The sequence below is a fragment of the Eptesicus fuscus genome, chromosome 10 (assembly GCF_027574615.1).
Source record: "Eptesicus fuscus isolate TK198812 chromosome 10, DD_ASM_mEF_20220401, whole genome shotgun sequence".
In the NCBI taxonomy this organism is placed as follows: Eukaryota; Metazoa; Chordata; class Mammalia; order Chiroptera; family Vespertilionidae; genus Eptesicus; species Eptesicus fuscus.
The window spans coordinates 96,123,086-96,149,682 of NC_072482.1; the positions used below are offsets into that span (position 1 = coordinate 96,123,086).

General features: G+C 38.1%; 1 protein-coding gene across 7 annotated transcripts in view; it reads left to right on the forward strand.

Moving 5' to 3' along the window:
• QKI (QKI, KH domain containing RNA binding) overlaps positions 1 to 26,597 on the forward strand; it is a 128,774-nt gene that overhangs the window by 34,096 nt on the left and 68,081 nt on the right. For 6 of the 7 annotated variants that reach the window (XM_054721843.1, XM_054721845.1, XM_054721844.1 and 3 more), the window contains exons 2-3: positions 8,899 to 9,041; positions 22,167 to 22,283. In XM_054721843.1, the coding sequence (XP_054577818.1) occupies positions 8,899 to 9,041; positions 22,167 to 22,283 (260 nt within the window). The remainder of the gene's footprint in view (positions 1 to 8,898; positions 9,042 to 22,166; positions 22,284 to 26,597) is intronic. The other variant, XM_054721842.1, reaches the window with a different exon arrangement.

A 26,597-nucleotide genomic window follows, 5' to 3' on the forward strand; every position in this document is an offset into this window, starting at 1 on the left:
CAAGAATGGGCCTTCCTTCCCCTGGCTGCTGGCACTGCCTCCGCTCTGGCCGGAGCCGCCTTTCCGCCTTCCCACACTGCCCAGAGGCCCAGAGCAGCTGGGGTGGTACCGAACGCCTGCGTCCCACCCCCAGGCGCTTGGCACCTGTGTATGCAAATTAACCTGCCATCTTTGTTGGGTTAATTTGCATACTCCTGATTGGCTGGTGGGCGTTGTGAAGGTACGGTCAATTTGCATCTTCATCTATTATTAGTGTAGATTCTTCTTATTGTTGTTGTTGTTTTGGTATTCAGATTCTGATGAGGATCAGGTAATAATTCATATAAACTATTTTAGCATGGTGGAGTTGCTCATACAGTAAAAAATAATTAGCTAGGTCTCTGGGGATATTTTTTCTGGGAGTCATTGACTTAATCCTTATTATAATTTTGTATAGGGAATTTAATAATGCATGCAGCATTTTGACTTAAAGTACTTCCTATTTTCCAAATGACAATATCTTTATTTTTTAAGTGATAACATAAATGTACTCATATAATAATGTGAAAGCTAAATAGTTCCTATAAATCCATCTCTCAGAGATGACTGTTAATAGTTATTACATCTTTACAGTTGATATGTAACGTGTTAGTTTCAGGTGTACAACATAGTGATTAGACATTTATATAACTTACAAAGTGATCACCCTGGTAAGTCTAGACCAGACTTACATCTCACAAAGTTATTACAGCATGATTGACTGTATTCCCTATGCTAAACTTACATCCTCACGGCAATTGGTACTTCTGTTAATTCCTTCACTGTCCCATCCCCAAGTCTGGCAACCATCTATTTGTTCGCTGTATGAATTTGTTTCTGTTTTGTTTGTTCATTATTTTGGTTTTTAGATTCCACATGTAAGTGAAATCATATGGTATTTATCTTTCTTTGTCTGACATTTCACTCAGCATAATATTCTCTAGGTCCATCCATCTTGCTGCAAATGGCAAGATTTTATTTTTTACTAGGGGCCAAGTGCACGAATTCGTGCACCTTGAAAGGAACTGTGGGCCGCAAGGCTGCAGTAGGTACAGGGGCAGGTCTCGGCCCATCCTCCGCGTCCCCACCTGGCAGCCCCGCTCCTGCCACTCCCATGGACTGAAGGCGCTGGCCCCACTCGCACCTGCTGACAGTGTGGAGCATTAGGGCCAGTGCCAGCAGCAGGTGCGAGTGGCAGCTGCTGCCCCGTTTGCCCCTCAGGAGCAAGGGGAGGTGGAGAAGCCCTCAGGGGTGGTCAGGGCCGGCAGCCGCCGCTCGCACCCGCTGATGGCGCCAAGTGATCGGGACCGGTGCCAGGCACTGGCATCGGGTGTGAGCGGTGGCTCCAGTGCCGGCAGTGGGTGCGAGTGCCGGGCGGGATCACAGCGTGCGGGAGCAAAGAATTTTCAGTAACCACCAGAGGCTCACCCTGATGACAGCGACTGGTGCCCTGCCTTGGTCTGGCGCCCCCACTCACCTGCTTTACCAACACCTGCCATGTTCTGCACACGCCCCCTGGTGGTCAGTGCACGTCATAGCGACCAATTGTTTGGTTGTTCTGCTGTTCTGTCTATTTGCATATTAGACTTTTATTATATAGGATGTCTGAATCACATCTCATTATGTATTTGTACCACTTCTTCTTTATGCGTTCATCTATTGGTGGACACTTAGGTTGTTTTCATATCTTAGCTATTATAAATAATGCTGCAGTGAACATAGGAGTGCCTGTCTTTTTTAATTAATGTTTTGGATTTCTTTAGATATATACCCAGACATGGAATTGCTGGGTCATATGATTGTTCTACTTTTAGTTTTTTGAGGTGTAATATCTTTGTTTGTTTTGTTAATCCTCACCCTAGGACTGTGGTCGGCAAACTGCGGCTCTTTGGCCCCTTGAGAAGTGGCATTAGAAGAAGTTTAAAGTTTAAGTTTAAAAAATGTGGCTCTCAAAAGAAATTTCAATCGTTGTACTGTTGATATTTGGCTCTGTTGACTAATGAGTTTGCCGACCACTGCCCAGGATACTTTTTTCCATTGCTTTTGAGAGAGAGAGAGAGAGAGAGGGAGAAGGGAGGGGGGGGGGGGGGGGAGAGAGGTCAATTGGTTGCCTCCTGCAGTCATTGGGGATTGAACTGCAACCCAGGTGCTTTGCTTGATGTTCTAACCACTGAGCATACCAGCTAGGGTGAAGTGTGATATCTTTTTTTACTTCTCTGTGTCAATCTAAAAATACACATACTTAGTATACATTGGATCATACATTAGACATTCTTTTCTGTAACTTGAAAGAGTTTTATAAGACTTGCTGTTTCACATTTTTTATGTGAAATATATCAACAGTTTTGCGCTATTGTTGATTTTGACAATTTAAAGGAGGGCTTTGAAGTTGAATTTAACTCTAGTTTTTCTTTTTGTGCTTATAGTTCTGAAGTACAAACACAGTTTAACCTAGAAATAAGGTCCCATCTAGAGAATTATTGATAGCTTTTTTTCCTTGCCACTTTCAAAAAGTAGTTACCTCAAAGTTAAATCAGGTTTAATGTATTCTGTTTGAGTAAGCAAAACATATTCCACTAAACAGTGCATATTCTCTAATAATCAGCTTTTTAATGCATTTGCCATCTGTACCTTGTGAATATGGCTTTTTAAAATGAGCACAGTGAAGTTTATGTTATTCTATGGGTTTTGCTATGCTCAAAATATCTTTAAAGCTTTTTCCGGTATTTAGTAAACCTGAATTAGAGGTTTAACAGAAGAGAGCTGTGTTGACTAAGGGCATATGACAGCCACCTCTATGTGGTTATAAACACACCCTATATTTTTATGTTAATATTTAATGAATACCATGGAAATAGAGACTAATACAACTAAAATAACTAAAATCTCACTTTGCTCTTTGTGGAATTGTGCCAGGTTAGTGTCCAGTGAGAGATGAATTGCAATAGTGAGGAAATAATAGAGCTCATTTAAATTTCAGTGAAAAAGGTGAAAGCTTGCATTTTAACTTTGCTTATAAAATTTATACTATGTACATCAAATCATAGATATTTTTTATAAATAGTTGGCTCTTATTTTACTGCAGAAATTAATGGAAAATGTGAAGTTTAGAAATGCAATAATGGTCAAATGTTACCATTACTTTTTCATTGTAGCTTCAGCTCTATTACAGTGATAAGGTAATTTTTTTTATGGATTTAAGTGTAAGGCACAAAGAAATCAGATAGATGCCCAAATATAATGTCTATAACATCAGAATAGCCAGTTGAGCAATTAGAGTTAGCTGCCGTAACATTGAGTACATGACATGTTTTGTGTGGAAAATTTTTTCAGTCTTAAACAGTCATTGTTTAATTTGGAATGTTGCAAATCCTGAAAATGTTACTTTAATGCATTTTATTTGTATGTATGTCATTGATAGTTTTTTATTTATTACTGAGATAGTTACTATTTTTAATGTTTCTCAATTCTTATTTTCTTGATTTAAATTTGTTGAAAAATTCTAAGCCAGAAAGTGAAATAGGGCTATGTTTTATTCTTTTTACCTAGTCTTCCAACATTGCAGTATTGAATTTATGCACAGTTATTATCTATGTGGGAAATGACTAACTTAATTTCAAGTTAGATTTCTTACCTTATATTTTCCTATTCTGTATTATTCATGTTATCTTGAATTGTGACATTGTACTTTTCCATGGTTCTGTTAGTTAATCCAATAGTTCATATTTTAAAAGGATGTGAAAAATTTTAAGGTAGCAAAGGGTAGGATGCACATACAATAATTCAGAAACAATAGAGTGGTGGTGATAGAAAAGCCAAAGGCAGAAATGAGCTTGAGGCTTATGAAATGCGAGAATGATTTTGAAACAAAGCTTTTACTTAAATTCGTAGTTGGGTGAATTAAGGGGAAGGAAAAAGGCTTACGGCAGATGATGTGTATTAACAGGTCAAAACAGAACTGTGCAGTGACTGTTTTCCCTCCTGTGAACAGAATTTATTTACTGATAATTGAGCTTTAGTTTGCAAAAGGACAAACATCAAGATAATTAAAGCAGAGTAATATGAATAGACAGTAGCATAAGTGAAACAAATTTTTAGTTCTAAACAAAAACTTAGTTTTCAGGACATTGAGATTTGAAAAAATGTGATGACTCTTCAAGAAAACATGGAAAATTAGAGCAGCTGGATGGTGGAAAGGTGACTATTCGCCCAAACTGAAAAATTTATATTATAAACCTGATGACAAAACCTGAAGGTCCTAAAACAGTTATTTCCTGTTTAAACTGATAGATCCGGAGGGAGGTTCAGGTCCTAGTGTGGTTGAGATTTTTGTCAGGTAATTGATAAGTTGTGCCTGCATTTTAGCATCAGGCTAGAGAAGTGTGTGTTCTATGAAATTGCAGTTAGTTGGATCCTGGACTCATAGGACAGTCATTCCTAAAGAATGTCAACTGACAGATTAACAAGTCTGAAGGGCTATGTCTAGTAGAAAAGAACCACAAATAATTTTTTTAATTGACTCAGTAGGTATGCATCTGTGGAGACAAAATTGTATCGATGGTGGAGGCTTGGATTGGGACCACCACCAGCATGTCAGCAGTGTGATGTGCTCAGCAGAGCGGATAGGTATTCTTGAACACACTGGAAGGGGGGATATTTGGGACTGGAGGGTAGGCAGCCTCAGTCTTCATACTTACCAGTTGTTAGGGAAGGATGTATGACATATAGGATTTTCTATATTATAAGGGACAAAGACAAATTAACCATCTAGATGTCTAACCAGCTAGGTGTCTAGATGAGTGGGAGGGTATAAAACCATGCTATTATGCAGGTTAGAGAAGAAGACACTAGATATTACAGAACTCTTCAAATATTTGTAGGGCTGTCGTATGAAAGGCATTTGACCTACTTTATGAGCTTTGGAGTATTGGGGCGGGAAGAAAGTTTAGGAAAGATTTTGGTTCAGTAAAATAAGTTTGTAACATTTAAGAACTTCAGAGATGCCTAAAACAAAATTGTCTTGATCTTAGGGATATTTTGGGGTTAGTGTAGTGGGAATTTTTACTTACCTATTTTTAAACATTGGAAAATGCTGATTTATTACTGGTAAAGTTTTTTTAGCTAAAATTTATTGGGGTGACATTGGTTAATAGGATCATACAGGTTTCAGTTGTAGATTTCTATGATACAAGATCTGTATGTTGCACTCCGTGCACACCACCCAAAGTAAAATCTTCAGTCACCATATATTAGGCCCCCCTCAGCACCCCAGTCCCTTTCCCTCTGGCAACCACCATACTGCTGTTCGTGTTCACGAGTTTCAGTTTTGTATCGCAGGTATTAGAGAAGTCGTATGGTTCTTAGCTTTTTCTGACTGGCTTATTTCACTTAGCATCATGTTCTCAAGGTCCATTCATGTTGTCACAAATGGCAGAATTTTTATACTAGGTGAGTAAACAAAAGTTCCTGAACTTTTAGTTCTCTGAACCACAGCTGTAGGTAATGAGTGTGGAGATGAGGGAACACTTGAGCATTGTCATGTTATGTTTGATGTAACAGAAGAACATATGAAACATACTAGTTTTGAAGCACTCCTGTGTTTCATAAAGAAGCATCTGTGAATCCACCATGTATGAAGGAACTAGAACGTCGCCCATACTCATGACATGCCTTTTTGGCTGTTATTATATCACTTGATATCAACATAAACCAAAGCTCTGGTTACCAGGATTTATAGAATGAAAACTTTTGGAGACAGAACTTTTTAAACCATGAGGGAAAATAAATGGAGTCCTTGTCCACTGAGGTTGGAAATCAATGGATTCAACTGAGTCACTCGGAAAGCAACCTCTCATTACTAGTGTATGAGGAACAGGCGCATAAAGGTTAAATAAGAAACTTGTCTAAAATCACACAAGCAGTTGCTGTTAGAACTCAAACCAAAACTTGTTCTCACTTGAGTGTTCTAAATAACATGCCAAGAAGTGCTAATGATTTTCTGGCTAGAAAGTTGCTGTTAATAAAGGGTAGTACGCATTCTCTGCTGGTGAGACCCACAATGCATTAGATTGTAAGTTCCTTTCGAACTAGCACTATTCTTAGTCATCTTCTGTTCCTGTATGCACTGTTTCATTTAGAATTTGTGTTCTATTATATTGAGTGATACATCATAGGGACTGAAAGAAACATGGTAAAAAGACATTTTATCTTAAGAAAAAGTAGAATTGCAATTATACTGAGTGTGCTTTTGCTTTACATGACTCGTCGTCACTGGAAAACTATCGGACTTCCTCTCCTCTTGACTTCCTTCTTGACCCTGCTCCCTGCACTAGCTGATGACGCTGTTTGTGCTGCCGCTGTCTCTGTGCCCTTACTGCTCATAGCCTTAGCTTACCTGCTTGTTTGTAGGCCTTTCTCCTTAGACTGAGCTCTCTGAGAGCTGGAATCATGACTTGTTTAACTTGAATGCCCTAGAACCTAGCTCATTCCTCCCTTCATTCACCCACCTATCCACCCAGTCTACTGAGAGTAATTGAGGACCCGGCCCGCTAGGTTCCAGGCAGGATTTTAGAAGCTGGGAAGACAGGATAACAGATTCTCGTGGAACTTGCAGTTATTAATAAAAGAATCACACAAATGTTTATAGAATTATAGCTTACGTTGTAAATATGTCTTCCATTATATCATCTAGTTGGATATGTGAAGGTTATTGGGTTTTGTATGTTTATGTTTTTTGAAAAAATATGTATTTTTATTTATTTTAGAGAGGAAGGGAGAGAGAGAAATGGAAACATCAATGATGAGAGAATCATTGATTGGCTGCCTCCTGCACGCCCCCTACTGGGGATTGAGCTGGAAACCCAGGCATGTGTCCTGACCAAACTTTGACCTCCTGGTTCATAGGTCAACACTCAACTATTGAGCCACACCGGCCGGGCTCTATGTGTTTTTCAATCTAGGCATCTGAATTGTCTCATTTATAATTGATTTTCTTGTGTGTTTTTTAATTTGATAAAATGTTTACCTGGAAAATCATTTCTTCTTACCCCCCCCCCCCCCAAACTATTGTATTACTGTGGGCAGTTCAAAGAGTATTTAAATGTAATAAACTAATCCTGAAGGTGCTTTTGTGTAGAGGCTGGGACCAAAGGATATATGTGCACTTTTAATTAGATTAAAAATTCCTAATTCCCTTTGGTTCGTTGTTGTAATTACCTAAGCAATATTTGTGTTTCAGTTGTTACTTGGTTGTTGAAAACTTGATTTGAGAATTACTGTCATATGCTAATTTAAGAAAAATACTAACTTGATACTGGCCATCTTTAGGAAAGATTGTATTATGAAACTGGAAATACACAAAATAAATGATTGAGATCTTGTCCTTATAATATAGTTCAATCCAGGATACCTTCTTTTGATTTTTTGAAAATTTCATTTGCTTTCAGAAACAAATATTTGTTTAGCTCTGATAGGCAAATTGTTTTTTAAGAGAGAAAATTTGTTATAAAATGAATATTGCCATCATTGAAGCAGAAACTGTATTAGAATATAGTGTTTTCACTGATTAAGACTTAATGACTAAGTAAGAACACTTTTGATAATGCCTTTTTGCTGAGTTGGATTTTATTTAGCTGAAAGTGATTTAAATAAAATTAAAGTGATATTTGATAGTTCCTTAATAACAATATATTGAAATTCCATGTTTGGAAAACAAAAAAGTACATTTTAACCCTTTGCACTCACTTGCTTTTTTCTCGATTCCTTTCTTCTACTTGGGATTTAATTTTTTAAATACCCCAGATTTTACAAAGCGCGGCAGTAGAATAAAAAACTGGAGTTTCTTTTCATACAAACATATTTATTTGGATTTTTTTATATTTCAAATTATTGATACATTCAATACAATTCGACATACGAGCTGCTACCGATGCTAACCGTGTCGAGTCACACTCGACATCCGAGTGCAAAAGGTTAAAAATAAAAATATTTCACTTTTAAATCCTACTGGACATAAACTCTTTCCCCAAGGAGGTTGCAATCTATACAGCTAATTTAATAATGACAACCCTTCTTATCGTGTTCCAGTGGTCAGGAGCCTCTAGTCTAGCACAATGTGGAAGCTTAAAGAATTCTGAAAAGAATTAATCAATTTCTTTGTACAGGACTTGACTCATTAAAATAGGACTTATTAAAATAGATTTCTCATACTTTCTTTTAAAGAAGTATATTTATGCCTGGGATGTTATAATAGTTATCTGTCGTTTCTTAGGTTCTTTGATACCTCTTCCCTACTTCTATCTACTTCCATTCCTTCTTGGTTTCCATCTTTTCCTCACCCCGTAAATGTTGCTTTTCCAAAGGTTCATTCAGTCCTTCCTTCTCTCTCTACCCTCTCTAACATATCTCTCTTATTCCTAAAGTTTTAAACACTGAATTTGAATATCAAATTCAGACTTCTGCTGAACTTAAAATCTGTGGATCTGAAGTAGAAGGCAGCCTTTGGTATTAAGTTTTGTCTGGTAGGCATTCTTATGATACTTATTTGAATGAAGCTATCATTTGGAATTTCTGGCCCCGTGTATGCATGGAGAATTAGATAAAATAACAGATCTATATCACAGTGGATAAGAACTTGGGCTCTGAGGTTAGTTTTAATAAAATATATTATTTGGTCTATAAATTTGATTTCTAGTAGAAATAAATTTGAGGCTTTAGTCCTGTTAAACATAGACTTAATCCAGAGAATGGTAGAATAGGTCAACAATTCTTTACTTCTTTGAATTTTAACACTTTACCAATGAAATTCCCCTGCCCCCTTTTCTTTCCTGGACTAGCAAGAATATTTTTGTCTAACTCATTTAAAATTTTTACTTTTAACAGAAATTAGCAGAGTACGGAAAGACATGTACAATGATACATTAAATGGCAGTGCAGAGAAGAGGAGTGCAGAATTGCCTGATGCTGTGGGACCTATTGTTCAGTTACAAGAGAAACTTTATGTGCCTGTAAAAGAATACCCAGATGTAAGTATATTTTGTTTCATTCAATATTTTTTCTGCTGTACATATTTTGGAATGCTGTATATTTGATGGTAAACACTTTAGCATTGTCAGCCATTTTGAAATAATTTCACGAGAGGTCTAGAGATGTGAATAATTTGGCATGGATAACTTTAAAAAAAATTCTAAGTATGTTTTCATCTGAATGCTGCTATGTCACTTTTGGAAATGCACATGGTAAAGACTTAGTTTTAGATTTCAAATCAAGGCAAGAGTTACGTACAGAGCTTTGGCCTGAATGTTTGAGAGCATTAAATACAACTCTTTGCTCGTCTGTGACCTGACCTCAAAGAAGCCACAGCCTGGGCCACATTGTCTTTTTAGTAAAATGACAGTTTGGACCATGTGACAGCTCAGAGTCTGTTCAGCTCTAAAATTTCTGATAACTGTTTGCAACTTATTTTTTGTTCTTTTTAATCCCTTGCTCAACTATTCTGTATAAGCATTTTGTTGCAGATAGCCTCCTTGTTCTGTACAGTTCATTTATAAATAGTTCCAAACTCTTTGCCTTTTGTTACACAGCCCTACTGGGTCCTTTCTATCTTTTTGGCCTTATGTAAATGACTCCCTCTTTTTCAGTACACTGTGTATTACCTTGACTCTTCGAACAAGTTGAGACTGTTCCCAGCCTAACACCTTTATGGTAGCTATACACTGATGTCTATTGGCTGGCTGCTTCTTGTCATTAAGGTTTTAGCTTAAATGTCACTTCAGAGAGGCCTCTCCTGACCATCCTATCCAAAGCAATCTGGTTACTCATTGTTGCACATCAGTTTATTTCTCTGCAATAGCTTTTATTATCTATTATTTTTCTTTCTCTACCCAGCAAGGTATTTAAAGGTACTTAACTCAAGAACCTGTTTTTGTTATTAATTGCTATTGCAGGTGTGCATGATTGGACGTAATAGGCATCAACTACCTATTGATTAAATAAAGGCAAATTGGTGGCTTTTTGCTAGGTTTTGGAGACTTTTCTGAAATACGAGAAAGAGTTGGCATTATTATAAGGTCAGAAATTATGATGTGTTATGTACTCTTAAAATTCAGTGATTATATTTACAATATACTAATCTAGAGAAGGGAAATAAATGTCTTAAGTTGGAATAATGGAAAAAAGCTTTGATATTTCACAATTTGCTTTTCCAATACAATTTCTTATAAATCTAACACATTTACTGTTTTTATAAGTAATTTTGATTGCAAATATACAAAAATTATTGATAACATAGGCAAAGAAAGAATTTGGTGGAAGATAATTGGGTGCAGTAAAAAGGATTCGGACGGGAGTCAGGGTAGCTGTGAGACCCTTAGGAAGGCTTTGGACCTTCTCTGTTGCAAGGCCTGCTCTTAACATAATTTGGAATCAGTGCCTTCCAGATTTTATCTTAACTTCAGATTCTTGGAGAATGTGTTTTGGACCAATCTGCCATGATGGGACATGCCCTGCTTATGGGATGATTCCTGGAGATGAGGAACTGTGATTTGGGCAGCTGTCTCAACTGAAGTCAACTATTGTTTGGTATTTTATTATCTCCTAAAAGGGGTCAGCCTTCTCTGCTTGTTTAAACTAGAGGATAAAGTTTCAGCCTTAGTCATTAACATACAATTCTTTTAAGACCTTGTTAGAGCATATAACCTTGATCTGCTTGGCCCTCATTTTTCTTTATAAAAAAAGGGGGGGGGGGTCATAACATTGTCTAGATGAGTGGTTCTTAAAATGTGGTTCTGGGACTATGATATCTAGTTGAATCAGAAACCCTGCTCGGGGGAACCCAAGCCATCTGCCTTCCAGCCCCATGGAGGATTCTGATGCGTTCAAGTGTGAGCAGCAGTGCTCTCATTTGATATCGTGAGAAGTTGGATAAGCCAAGCAGACAGGTGATGACATGGTCCTTTTGCCGGGCTTTTTTCCAGGAGGCAGGTAGAGTGCAAACTGAACATGTCTCTCCATGGTGAGGATGTGTTTATAGTCAAAAATGGGGAAGTGGGCATGAATATCCCCTTGGGGGAGAACATTCCAGACAGAGTGAGCAAGTGCAGTGACTCTGGCAATAGCATGTTGGGAAGGGTGGTAAGATATGCGGTTAGAGAGTGAGCAGAGGGGCCATACATAGTATGTAGGGGCTGTGGGCTCCAGTAGGGATGTCAGCTATTATCCTGAGTAAAAGAAGACGACATTCAGATATTTTGAGCCAAGGAGTGAATGAGCTTGGTTGGGTTTTAATAGATTCATTCTGGCTGCTGTGTGGAGAAAGGCCTTTGGGTGATGGTGGCAGCAAGAAGACCACCTAGGGCCGTGGTCGGCAAACTCATTAGTCAGCAGAGCCAAATGTCAACAGTACAACGATTGAAATTTCTTTTGAGAGCCAAATTTTTTAACCTTACACTTCTTCTAATGCCACTTCTTCAAAATAGACTCGCCTAGGCTGTGGTATTTTGTGGAAGAGCCACACTCAAGGGGCCAAAGAGCCGCCTGTGGCTTGCGAGCCGCAGTTTGCCGACCACTGACCTAGGGAACTTGAACAAGAGGACTTAGAAACGCTTGGATCCTACATAGATTGTTCACTCAAAGCCAAAAGGATTTGTGGATTGAATAATGGGGTGTGAAGGAGAGTCATGAGTAGCTCAAAGGTTTTAATCAGTTGGAGTTACAGGAATTGCCAATTCCTGAGCTAGGAAAGACCGAAGAGGAACAGGTTAAGGAGGTGGGGGTTCAGCAGTTCTGATTTAGAGGTGTTGAGTTTGAAGTCAGACATCCAGGTACAAGCATATCAAATAGGTGGGTATATGAGTTATAGACAGACGACTCTTAGCACCTCAAAATATCTATTTTAACAAAGCTATTTAAATGAGAAATTTAGTTATAATTCATAGGAGAAAAAATTTATTACTATAAAACCATTTTGGTTCTCCAGGTAATTTTTTTTAATACCTTGATTTTAAATTTGTTAAAAGAATTTAAGTTTGGCCCTGGCCGGTGTGGCTCAGTTGGTTGGGCATCATCCAGTGCACCGGAAGGTGGCTTGGTCAGATTCCCAGCCTGGGCACACGCCCAGTTGTGGCTCCATCCCCGGTAGGAGGTGTGCAGGAGGCAGCCTATCACTGTTACGCTTTCACATCAGTGTTTCTCACTTCTCTCTTCCCCTCTCTCTAAAATCAATAAACTAGTATTAAAAAAAAATAAAAAATTGAGTTTGGCAAAATTGGGATCTGCATGTAGTTTTTGAGTTTTCTTCTTTGAGGTAATTAATACACACCAAAAGAGTAGTACTGTTTTATGGTATATATTAGGAACTTTATCTCACCTCTAAAAAATTTAAATATGAAATTAAACAAGGGAGTCTGTCAGATTTTGGCAGTATGGGAAAAGATTTATTTCAGAATTATGAATTAGATATTGGCCACTTAAATCTTAGAGGTCATTACATATGTTCCCCCATTTGTATATAAGCTTGACTTCGTGAGTGAGTTCATTCCACTTGATTAAAAAATACTTGTATTATTATTAAAGTTTCAAAGGGGCAGTGCTGCATAGTTGTCAAAAGTACGGACTCAGACCAAGGCCTCTGGCTGGCTCTGCTATTTGTTTTCTGACTTTGGGCAAATTACTTACCATTTCTGGTCCTCCGTTTCCTCACCTCTGTAATGGAGATGGTAATAGGGTTACTGTTTCCCGGGGTTATGAGGAGTTATAGATGAGTTTATGCATGAAAAGCATTTGGAAGATACCTGTATACTGTGTGTTACCAGAATATGAGCTCCATGATGGTGGGGATTTTGTATATTTTCATATCTCCACTTAACTACATGGTAATGTTAGATGGACAATAAATATTTTTTGTGTCTATCTATGCGAAAGCCTCATTCTTTGAAATATTGGTAAACCTTTTAAAAAAAACCCTTTGCATCTGCACATAGCAACTTATTTATAGAATTGTTCATTTGGAGCTCTTGTTTTGGGCTTGGCTGTGTATAGCTCTGGGATGATAGGAGAAGAAAGTCTCAGATTCCGTGTGTCAGGAAGGAGGTGGTACTGTATAATGTTGTCCTTCACAATCGTTTTTAATCAGTGGCTTGATGTGAGATGAGAAGGTAGTATCAATAGCCCATTGAAAATGTACTCTAGTGTGTACCAATCACATCCTGGGGGTGGGGATATTCATTCAATTGAGAAAGCTTAACATAGTGGAGATAATAGGGGTTTTTGAGCTCGACAGGCCTAGATTTAGAATCCTGACTTACCCCCTTACTGGTGTTATTTGTCAGCAGGGGCCACAGTAATGCTCCATAACAGGCTGTCCTCAAACAAGTGCCCTAAAGTGACAAGTTGGAGTCTGTATGTATGTTGGCTAGGGGTCTGCTGATGGGGCTGAGCCGAGGTTATCTAAGCCTCCATCTAGGCTGGTTGCCGGTGGGTGTTCCTGTTGAACTCAGCTCAAAGGGGCAGCAGCTACTTGGAGCTTCTCTGTTCACGGCAGGTCACTGGAGTGCCGGAGACCAGCCACATTGCTTACGCACGCGGACGGCTTCTGCTCTGGTCCCGTCCGGTAACATTCTGTTAGCTCAGCAGTTGTCAGCTAGGGAGGGCTGGCCCCTCCCTCCGGACAGACAGACATTGTCAGCTAGGGAGGGCTGGCCCCTCCCTCCGGACAGACAGACATTGTCAGCTAGGGAGGGCTGGCCCCTCCCTCCGGACAGACAGACATTGTCAGCTAGGGAGGGCTGGCCCCTCCCTCCGGACAGACAGACATCGTCAGCTAGGGAGGACTGGCCCCTCCCTCCGGACAGACATCGTCAGCTAGGGAGGGCTGGCCCCTCCCTCCGGACAGACAGACATCGTCAGCTAGGGAGGACTGGCCCCTCCCTCCGGACAGACATCGTCAGCTAGGGAGGGCTGGCCCCTCCCTCCGGACAGACAGACATTGTCAGCTAGGGAGGGCTGGCCCCTCCCTCCGGACAGACAGACATTGTCAGCTAGGGAGGGCTGGCCCCTCCCTCCGGACAGACAGACATTGTCAGCTAGGGAGGGCTGGCCCCTCCCTCCGGACAGACAGACATCGTCAGCTAGGGAGGGCTGGCCCCTCCGGGACATTTGGCAATGTCTGGAAATCTTTTTGTTTGGCAAAACTTGGAGGGGTTACTAGTGGCATCTAGTGGGTAGAGGCCAATCATGCTGCTAAACATCCTACAATTCACGGAACAGCCTCCCACAACAAAGAATTAACCTGCCTAAGATGTCATAGTGCTGAGATGAGAAACGGCATTATCAGGTCACCCTGTCCACAGTGAGAAGGAAATTGGGATACATTTTGTGAAAATAATCGAGACTGTCCCATTGGCTTTGAGCACATGTTCCTTTTCTAGAGTCTGTTTTCCTGTCTATGAAATTATAAGGTCTATCAGAATTGTTTGGAGGTATCAAGATAACAAATGTATGGCATCTGATAGAGCACTCAATATGGTTCCTGTGAGTGAATAAGAAAAATCCTACCCTTGAAAGAGCCCACAGTCTTATATGAAAGATAAAAGATATTGCATTAAACCATTTAATACTTTTTAAGTTTATCATACATTCATAAAATGACAGACATGAGTGAAGATAAAAGTTAAACATAGGCCATCAAATGGTAGTTTGGCCCCTTAAGTTATTAAGGACTTGTTTGTGTCCATGGAGAGCTTATAAACAGTGTGTGAATGGATTTAACTCTGACTGATATAAGTAAAGATATTACATTTCAATGATTAAGTAATAATTCTGTCATTAAATGTTCCTAGTTATCAATTTTGACTTACTGAGTAATTGTTTTATAGGATCTACCAGAGTGGTAGATAAGTTTCAAATATGGCAAGGTCTAGCTATTAGATATTAGTTGTTCTGTATATACATGAACAGATTAGATTGCTAAACTGTTTGCTTGGGATATGATGACATTGTAGTGAGACTTTTCTCAGAATTTATATGAAGATATCTGTCTTTCTGGTGTTTGTAAAATGGGTTTTAATTTTGAATGATTATAGCCTTGAAAGGTAGGTGTTAGATCTAGGCTATCATGATGACATGCATTGTCAAAGATTTATTTAAGTTGGATAAATGCCTTTTCAAGTCTTTTTCAAGCTTATAGGATCCAAGCCTGGCAACTGTAGTAATATAGATTTATAATGTTATTCATAGTACTGTTGTCTCATAATAATACTCTTTTTTAATAGTGGAGCAAGAGTTTTACGTTCCCTTTCAAAGGGTTTCCCTGGGTTTGCAGAGAAAATTTGGCTAGTTACAGCTTCTGAATTAGTATAGGATTATTGCTGTTTTTTTGTTTTTTGTTTTCTGTTTTTAAAGATTGTCACCTACAAATTAGCAGATGAATTTAGTGAAGGTCATTTTCATTACTTTTGGTGTTTTGGTTTTGAAGTTTACTTTTTTTTTAATATCACTGCAAGAGTGTATTGACGGCCTTCAAAGTTTTAATGTTAGGAATAATAAGCCTTCTCAGAGTCTTAAATGTTGATACTTTTTAAAAAGTAATATATTTTAATATTTAAAAAGCTAGCAATTCAGAAGGACAAATTAAAAGATGGGGTTAGTTTTTAAGGAAGAATTATTGCTTATAAGCAAGTGTTTTCAGCCTCAGTTGAGATACAATTATGTCTATGATTTTTCTATCCAAAAAGTTTGTTAAGATCTGCTTTGTTAAAATTACTGAAAAAGATTTATAAATCAGTTAGATACCTAGTCCCAGGTATCTAACACCCATATCTTTTAGATTCTCACTGAAATCACAAAAATAATATAATACAAAATTGGAGAGAAGCCTGCTTCTCAGTGCCATTTATATTTTGGAAACATTGAGGTGTTTGTTGGATATTAAAGGGAAGGGAGAGGTGCTGATCTGCTCTTGGCCCATCTTGAGAGAGCAGTGTCTGCAGTCAATAACAACCTTTCTACTCTTAGTCCTCCGCCCTCCAGCATTGGCAAGTGACGTGGGCTGTGGAGTAGTGGAAGGTTATACCACTCTTAAGTTGACCACCCATCTTGGTGCCCGCTTATATTAGGTGACCTACATTTATGTTGTGAGTGAAAAACTCATCATTTACGCCTTTTTGTGGTTTGAATTTGGTGAGCAGACAACTACCATCGTTTTTGATAGAGCCTGCCTAACTGCACCCTAGGGACACAAATCAAGCTTCTACAGGAGGCTCTTTGGAGCTCGATGGAGCCACTTATTTCATTTGGGAAGCATACTGTATGTCTTCATAATAAACCCAACTCTTTAGAACAGAACAGTTTATGTATAAAGTAGGGACTTCTGAAATCTAGTTTTGACTACTGTAGAAAACTGCTTTTCCCAACTCCAAGAACAATATCATTAAACAGCCTACCTAGCAGAAATTTGTCCATCTCTGTGTTTCACATTGGTATGATACATTTTTCTTCATTAATTGGTAAGGAATTTATTGAGCTTAAAATGTGTCTATGTCTTATTGTTTGATATTATAGAAGTGATCGTTTTGATTAGTTTCTTTTTATTTTATGGCTATTTAAAGAAGTATAAATTGCAATTTTTAAGGATAGATTAAAACAAAAGAAAAATAAATTTGCAAATTTATTAGGATCATGAAGGCTAAAGAAGAGATCTGAGTATAAATCAGTAAAATTTTGGTGTCACTCTTCCAGAATGTTGTGTGTGGCCTATGATAGGCACCTGACACCAGAATAAGAGACATAATCCTTGCTCTCACGGTACTGTTAGAGCTACAGGGCCTAATCTAAGGCAGTGGCAGTTGAAGAAAAGGGGACAGATTAATGAAAATCCTAAGATTTCCTAGTCTGTTACCTGTGGAGGCTAAGAATGAGAGAGGGCCTTACTGGTGGTGCTATTCGTTGAGAATAGAGAAATATAGAAGGAGACGGTTTTATAATTAACATTGTAGAGGAATCAAGAAGAAGAGATGTTAAGCATACCATAGCAACAGAATGTCATTTAGTTAAAAGCCACTGAAAGCTGAGTTGTATTGAACGAGGGTAACATAAGCCAGTGATCAGGAGGTCAGGTAGGACTAAAATTTGTGCCCCAAACCTACCACTTTCAGAGCTGAATTAATAATTTTGTAACAGTGTGTGAGGCAGGTAATAGTTATACAGCAAAACTTAGGAAATCAATTTCAGAGAGCTTACGCACTATTTAATGAATGGTCAGAACACATATTTCATCTTCTTGTCTTATATTCTGGTCTGAGGTGACACTTGTAAGCTCAATCTTGAATTCAATAATCATATTCTCCTCTTTCTCTTTTTTGAAGTTATACATATTTGTCATTGAATATTCATATAAATAGTTCAGTTAAGATGAAAAGGATGTATATGATGCTTATGAAGACAGTGGTCCCAATCCATAAAGACAGATGAAAATACTGAGAAGGCACGGTGTGGTTACGTAGAAATAGTGTAATGCTATATTATGGGATGTAGGTGAAGAAGACATTACAAAAACAATAACTTTGAATATGAAGAGAATTGTTTTTTTTCTTGTTGTTTTTTCTAAGAGAAATAGCAACATCAGTGATGAGAGAAAATCATTGATCGGCTGCAGGAGGCCGGGCAAGAGTTTTTATAAACTTTCTACCAAACATTTTGAATGAGCAGCAAGAATGAGAAAACTGAATGTGAGTTCTGATGTGACCAGGGTATATGTTTAAGGTCTTGAGGAGAAAGGCATTATACTATGTTGATTAATCTAGGTGTTCTAGGATTTGGGCTACTTTTGTAACCTGTCATGCATTAAATATAGATTATAGTGGTAACTGCCATCCAGGGTTACCCTCATTAAGGGACGTAATGCATGTAGAGTTGCCAAGCATTAGAAGTTGGCTCATACTGGAACACTCATTAATAAAACATACTTCTACATACTCAACACCTAAGAAATAGGGAGTGACATGGTCTTTGCACTCATATTTCTGTATTGAAAGGGAAAGTGGAAATCATAGTTTTGTTTTTATGACATTGTCTGTTGTCTGTCATTTGGAATTTAGCCTGAGATCAGTCAGCCAGGCTTAACCATTTGAGAAATTTCTGAAATGTGTTAAGATTTCTTGTGCTGGCCCTAACCGGTTAGGCTCAGTGGATAGAGCGTCGGCCTGCGGACTGAAAGGTCCCAGGTTCGATTCCGGTCGAGGGCATGTACCTTGGTTGCGGGCACATCCCCAGTAGGGGGTGTGCAGGAGGCAGCTGATGGATGTTTCTCTCTCATCGATGTTTCTAACTCTATCCCTCTCCCTTCCTCTCTGTAAAAAATCAATAAAATATATTTTTTAAAAAAAGATTTCTTGTGCTGCATATGACTTAGAGGTTGATTTATTACTAGTGAATGAAAAAAAATCTTAGGATTTCTGTGGACATTTTTAAGTTGTATCATTCAACAATTTGAACAAGTATTAGTTTCTTCTGTGTGCTGTATGTTGTGTGAGGTACTGGGAAGTGAAAACAAAAACCAAAAAAACAAAATCAGGTACTAGTTCCTGACTTGGGGATGGCCTGCAAGAGACACGCAGATCGTGGCATTCCATGTGGTCGGGGCTCTTTGAGGCTGGATACAAAGCACTCTGAGGTGGTCACTGTGGAGGAGGAGGAGAAGTACAGCTGTCTGAGCGGCGGTCACCAACTGGTGGTCTGTGAGGTCCGAAAGGTTGGCGACCGCTGGTCTAGAGAGAATAGCAAGGAAGTCCCAGAAGAAACGTGAGCTCAGTGTTGTGTAATGAGAGGCATTTGACAGGGTTGGTGAGAAGGAAGGACAGAGGAAGGTGTTACAGGGAAAATTTTAAAGTACCTGCCATTTTCAGAGAACAGTGAATTGCTTATGTGTCTGAACAGCAAGGTGGTAGCAAAATAAGGTTTGAAAAGTAAGTGGAATCTTTTAAAGGGTTTTGTGTGTAGTTAAGAGTTTGTATCTTGAGCTGTCAAAATATATTGTCATATACTTATATTATAAAACTCTTGTTGGCTTTTATTGCCTCATATTTTTTAGTTGTCTAGGTAATTTCCCCCCAAACACTTGTTATATAGCTTCTGGAGGATATTTCCTTATTCACCTGATTTTCAAAAAAGGGTTTTAGACTCTTTCCCAATTATATCTATACTCAAAAGATGATTTGTCATAATTTAGGATATTTAAATTCATATGCCACAGAGGTCAGATTTTGGTTATTACTGGTTACTGTTTTTCCCCTTTAAAAAGCTGCTGGTAAAAGTGCCTCTTGCATAGCCAACAGAAGATATGTATAAAGTTCACATATGTGAAAAGTTTTGTAAAATGATTCCTATACTAATTATTCGGTAGCGTAAGAAGACATATTTAGTTGCTTATCTAGAATTAATTTGAAGATAGAAAAGGGATAAGCCATTTGTCTCCCCCAGATGAAGACATTTTTATATATTCATTCTAGTCCTTTTAATTAAAAACAGTTGAACAGTCCTCACTTAATGTTTCCCATAGGTTCTGTGACTTTAAGCAAAATAAGGAATAATGAAACCAATTTTTACCATAGGTTAATTGATATAAAAAAGAGTTAAGTTCCTAGGGTATCTCATCAGCGTTACAGAGAAACAACATTGAACGGGATGATGTTATTTGAGGACCGGCAGTACTGCTAAATAGTCACAACTCGTCTCTCATCTTACACACTTCCATACGATAGGCTCACTGGTGTTGATTTTATTTGTCATTTGCTAAAGTCAAGGCTTCATCAACAAATATACGTGTGTGTTTCATACCTATTATATCACTTAAGTGATGTAAGGTTTGTAAGGTATCTAACTAAAATTCACTTTAGAAATAGTAGACACACTAAAAACATTATTAATCTGTGTAGAAAATAACCCAAAGAAATGCGTATTTTACAGAATATTCCAGTTTTACGCACAAGTTACTCTTTAACATTTCTTAGAAGTGTTTCACTGAAATGCTTTTGGTGATCCATTTTTTTTTTATTAGTTACCTGTTTTGATAGCGTGTCATGGGAAGTTTTATCTTAATTGTAGCTATCTTAAAAAGTTAATGGAAAAACTTTCCATAATGCTTTGTATATTGTCATTGGTAGAAATCCATTCTGTTTAAAATGCAGTGAGCATCAATGAATAACATTAGACATAATTGTTGTTAACCTGTTCTTTAGAAAATAACCTGCCACTTAGCATAAATGTAGGTGAGCCATGGAGAAGGCCTGTACTTAAAATGTAGGGTTAATGAATGTCTTTTTTTCTTTCTTGCTCTTCTTTGGGTATTTAAAGTTGCAGTTAGCTCTGGCTGTTTGAAATTATTATTTTTGAATATGTTGTGACATTGTTTTAATTGCACGAAGCTGCAGAACTAGCATGATAAATCAGCACAATGAATTTTAATGCACGGCAAATGACATTAAATGGGCTGCAGTAGACAAAGCAGCTGCTATGATTAATTTTTTCATTCTCCGCTTACAATATTCTGAGAAGCATGACCTTGACAGTTTCTACTGTATTAGAATCCCAGTGGTATGCACTTGAACAGACTTGAGCTTTGTTGGTTCTTGGGTAATAAAGATTGGTTCATTTTTAAGGTCATGAAAATTTTGTGTTATAGATTTAATATGTTGGTTTTGACTGCTTTTAAAACATTGCTTATTGATAAATAATAATAAGGATTATTTAGCTGTGAAGTCTTTTTCTGTATAATTCTAATGCCATGGTTCCAGCAGAAGAGGAAAAGGGGTGCCTTCAAGGGAGCAGCCAGTACGTGGATGACAGTGCAGGGCCTCAGGTTGGGGAAAGAGGTGAAGTACGCTCTGCGGGGGAACGAGGCAGCGATAAGGGATAGTAGACAGAGATGGTTCAGGCACATTTCAGAATTGGGGTCTTGTAGAGCTAGATCAGGTGCTTAGAGGACAGTTTCAACTTTGGATGGAAAAAGTTGTATCAAAATCTGAGGGAAGAGGACTTTCTGCCGGCTGTCCTCATGCACCACCCATCTTTCCTTTGTGAGTCACCGAAGATGTGACGCTGCTCAGCAGCGTAGTGAGACAGAGTCGGCCAGTGAGGCCCGAAGACCGGAGAAGTGCCCTGGCTGAAGCCTTGAGAGCAGTGAGTTTTGCACATGACTTATGGAGTGACATGCCAGCAGTGGCCCATGTGCATGGAAAAAACAGGAAGCTGTATGCATAAGAATCATTACCTTGGGATTTTTGTGAAAGTGATGGTATTTATCTCATATGCAGGCTATATGTGAGTGAGGAAAATTTACTTTTCAGTTTCAGAGTTAATCTATGTCTTGCTCCCCCACCACCCCTTGAAAGATAAACCTCTATATGAAGGCTAGAAGTTTCTGTTGAGGGATGCTAATTCTTTATTCATGCAATTATTTTTATCACTCCCCTGTTCACGAAAAGAGTTAAGCCTCCTTGCAAAAATAGTATAAGTTAAAGGTAGAAATGGGGGGAAAATAAGCGTACAGGCATAAAACTTGAAAGGAATGTGATGAAAAAGCATTTACTTTCAAGACTTAAATGTTTAGTACAGAGTGGAATCCAAATTTGGCCACCAGAGTAGAGTTCTGACAGGCAGCCCAAAAATATGGTCTCTGAACAGTTGCTTAAGAGAAAGTATAGCTCGTTAGATAAGTAATAGGAATTTTCCCCAAGGATTTTAGTTAAAAAAACAACAACAACAAATATTATTTAACATAATGAACACTTCCCTGAACACCATCATTAAAGAGTTTTGTAAAAGACATTCACATTCTTGTGTGGTATCTAAGATTTTGTTATATGCTTTGGTTTAGATTACATGTTAATGGACAGTTCAGTATAGTACCTTTTAAAGGCAGATGTATTGTTCCTAATTTATAATTTGTATTAATACATATGAAAATTTCATGCTAAACAATGAGCTGTTATAACACCCCTCCCCAAACTTGGCAAGAAATTTATAAGGACTCTTAATTTTATTTCAACTTACTATTAAAAAGTATTTCATTTGAGTAAGTAAATATATATTTTAAAATAATTTTAATAGCTATAAATTCAAACAAGAGAATAATGAATGATGACTTTTTTTCCCCCCAGTTTAATTTTGTTGGGAGAATCCTTGGACCTAGAGGACTTACAGCTAAACAGCTTGAAGCAGAAACGGGATGTAAAATTATGGTCCGGGGCAAAGGCTCAATGAGGGATAAAAAGAAGGTAAGTTTTTAAAAATGGAGGCAAGTCTTTCTGTGAATAATTTGACTAAACTTTTGCATTCTAATAAAATATTCAGGTCTTTTGTGTATAAAGCACTACACATTATTTCATGTCAGAAGCATGAACATTTTAAAGGTGGTGTCATGATTTTGCCCTGCTAATTATCATTTTTCATTTAGCCAACTAAATTATCACTCAGTCCATCTTGTTAACTTCCTTTGGTCTTTATAATCGAGGAACTTCCAGTTTGGGAATTAGTCAAACTATAATGTTGTATATATAAAAGTATATAACTAAAAGTTTGGGAAATCTAAAATGTTTGAGGTTTGTCTGAGAGCAGTCAGATAAATAAGTTTGCATGTATGTCAGATCATTTGGAGAGTGAGTAAACAGAAAAAGGCGGCTTTTAACTAGCCTCTGTTTGGTTTCATCAACATTCTGTGTTGATCACAAATTTTCTAGACATTTTACTTTAAAGTATATTGTTTCTGTTTTTTGCTTTTCTTGCTACCTCTTGTTTTTCTAGTTTAATTAATAAAGACCTAACTATCTACTTTAAATATTGTTTTTAGGGAGGTTTTATTTGCCTATTTTCCTTTTATCGAGTGAATACTTTTCACTTTCTATTTGTGTAAAAAATGTTTGACTTTTTTTTTTTTTTTTTAAATAACCTACATTTTATTGACAATTGATTAAACTTACTGTTAGGAAGGGTTTTTGTATTGATTTTTTTAACACATTTCCTTGAGAGGGCTATGAAATGACAGACCTGTGGTCAGCTTACGTTGCAGCATGTACATTGAATTGCTTTGTGGAGCTCATGGAACCAACACCAGACCTAAAAGGTATTCTCACTTGATGCTGCTAGGCTGCTTTTCTGAGCTTCCACCTCGTCTGGTTTAAGCTCTCTCATTGACCCAGTCTCAATCACACGCTTTCTCCCTGTAGATAAAGAGTAGCTAAGAAGTTGGGGGTAAAAAATCCTCATTGATATTATCTTTTAATCTTACAACTTTTTCTTGTCATCTGAGTTTAAAAATACTTTGAGGCAAGCTTGTGAGTTCCCCTTCAGTATATTTAGGTGTATTTAAAACATTTTATTAGGATCTTAAATATTAGATTCTAGATTCTGATTCAACTAGGTGACATGCAGTTTTGGTTCCCATGCTTGCACTTACGGTCGCATTGGCAGGCATTAAGTAGTGCTGATTTCATAGCCTGGTCACAAGGAGATGAAATCTTGGCAACTGAGGACAAATAAATCTTCACCAAAAGATTACTGTATCTATTAGTTTAAAAAGCTACTGTTATCAGGCAGTTAACACAGCATGTTTTTTTCCTCTTCTCAGCTTCTCTTAATTCTGTAGTAATGGCCTGCGCCTATGTCACTGGTGCCCACACAGACACTGTGGACAAGAGCTTGCGAGTGTGTAGTGAGAGGCGATGAGTCTGTGTGATTGGGGTGGACTTGGAGCCTCTGGCAGAAGAACAGAATGGTTAGAGTGAGTTCTGCAGCCAGATTGCGTAGGTGTGCATCTTGGTTCTGCCACTTAGCAGTTTTGTTGGACAGATTAGTTAGTCTCTGCCTGTTATGTAAAGTGGGACTAGTACTGTCACTCATCTCTTCTTGTGGCTGGGAGGGTTCAATTAGTACTGGAACTGTGTTTTAGTGTATATTAAGTGATCAATTAATGTTAATAATTGTTCTTAATAAGTTTAGCCAACACTGTTTGATAATACATTTTGTGCTTAAACTCATAGGTGTAGTTTTTTAAACTCTGGAAATGAGTTTTGTGACCTTTAAATGTCCTATATTCTCATGGCTTTTCTGTTCTGTGTCTCTGGTTGTTGGTATGTCCGTATCCTGCCTTGTCTACTTTGTTCTTAACCTCAAGTAGAAGCAGTTCACACATTTTATTTATTTTTAATTTGCAATATTGTCTACTGAAATTTAAAAAAGCTTAACAGAATGTACATGCAGGATAATATTAAAATAGGACACCAAAAATTGGCTATAGATTACATTTTTAGTTTTATTAAAAGCTACAGGTGAACATACCTTGGGCATATCAAGTTAATTAGAATGGTTCCATATGTTCGATATTAGGGTATGTGAATTTGTGAAGAATTTATAGATTTAGAATACTAATCTAATACTAAGATTACTAATTTCTGTAATCTTAATTTAAATGGATTACACATAAATTAACCAAATTATCTTGGGTTATGCTGTAGTTTATTTAGCTGTTAAAATGTTAATAGTAAAGTCAAAATGGAAAGTACTATTATTTGTTTGTTGGCTGTTTTGAAAAAAGACAATGACAAACAGATGGAGACAAAAAGAGGTAATTGATGTAAAGAATAAGCCTGGATGAGGTATATTTCTGGTGTTTGAAAGGAAAATCCATTGACTACTTTTTCTTTTTCTGTAGAGTTGTCAATTTATGCCAAGTGAAGAAAGCTAGAGATTAAATATCATTTTACTTCTTATGATTGAAATGCTGTTTATTGATCTGAGTCACAAGGAGATGAAATCCTTTACTTGTCTGGTAAACTCAGTACTTATGGAGTATTGCTCTGGTGTTTGATGAATCCCTGCCACGTAGTAGGACCTGGAAAAAGCGTATCTGGGAAGGAATACATGGTTTATTTAGGTAATACACGAAGGCATAGATACCCTCCTGCCCTGCCTCTCCAGACCCCATAAAAGATTTTGTAAATAGAGAAAATCATAAACCCTGTGTGCTTTAATTCTGTGGGGAAGATAGACAGTACTGTATCTTTCTAAGCTGCTGGTTTGAAGCAGTGGAGTGAATGTGCCACTTCAAACTTGATTATCTTGGATTGATATTACTTTAGCATTATTGATGGCTACAATAGCGTTGATTTTGAATAAAATGGAACCTGAGAGCAGGACCTGCAGTCCGACTTCATGGAGATGTGGAAGCTTGTCTGTGCCAGCCAGCATAGGGCGCTGCTGGTGTCAGCCAGAGGCTGGGCCTGTCTCTGATATTACGTATATGGTAACGGGGTCTACAAGTGGAAGCCAGTGTTTCATGGATAGTCCTTTTGAATTTAGTATACTCCGTATCATGAAATAGTCTAAGCACTTCACACACATTTAATTAATCTGAGTTTTATTATTTCCATTTTGTAGGGGAGGAAACTGAGGCTCAAGGTGGCTGAGTGATTTGCCAAAGGTCAGCTGCCAAAAAGGTAGCAGTCAAAATTTGAACCTAATCTTGTAATTATAAACCATTTCTAAGAGTAATAACCTCAGAAGTGGTAGAAGAACTTGAATATTGAGTACTCTGCACTTGGACTGGGAAGTCAGTGTGGGTCCTCTGAGCTTCTTGTTTATTCCCTCAGTGATCAAATATTTGGAAATTTTTCTATGCATCATTCTTTTTATTTTCAGAAATCCTTCCTTTAGACAGGATGCAATCCCTTGTTTCCTGTTGGGAAACAAATACTTGAACAGATTAGAGATGCTAGAGAAATAGTTTTGAGGAGAGAATACGATTGATTTTTGTTGGTAGGGTTTGTTTGTTTGTTCGTTTTTGCCGTTTTTGCAGGGGCCACACGAAGGGCTGTGGGAAATGTCTCATGCTAGGAGGAATGGCCCACCCTCAAACACAGGTGCAGTGGAAACTAGTGTAGCAGATGAGAACATGGAAGTCATGAAAAGGGAAGACTGTTGAGGACGTAATTAGATACTTGCTAGATCACGGTGGAGAGCAGCTATTGCAGTGGTAAAGGAAGTACACCTTAGGAGATCTTTAGGATTGGTCTTTGTAGGGAACACTCTCTGGAGACTTTTCTTATCCACATCCGTTAGTTTTCTGAGACCACCCCCGCCCCCACCCCCGTCATAAACAGGAGGAGCTAAGAAGCCATGCCTGTGTTGGCCAACAGTGTTGATGGGTGAAATGTGTACAGTTTGATTAAAGCCAGCTCAGTCAAATGTTGTGTCTTCTGGAAACTCCCAGTGAGACTCAGCACTTCTAGTTAGAGCTCTGCTCGGAGTGAAGGAACGCACTCTCAGACGGCCAGAGGGCCCTTCTGGGGCTGCTGATCCCAAAGCCAGAGGTAGCTGCTGCTTCACGGGTGTGGTGTCTCTCAGACCTTCAGCAGCCTCAGGAGATGGTTTACGCTTCCAGCTATGGAGGCGGGAGGAGAAGGAGAAACCTACCCAGTCCCTTACTTCTAAATGACAACTGCACGGAATTCCCACACACCCTGAGACATTCAAACTCGACAGATTATTCTCAAGAAATTATGGGCTTTGAATTTAAAGTCAGATAAGTCTGATTT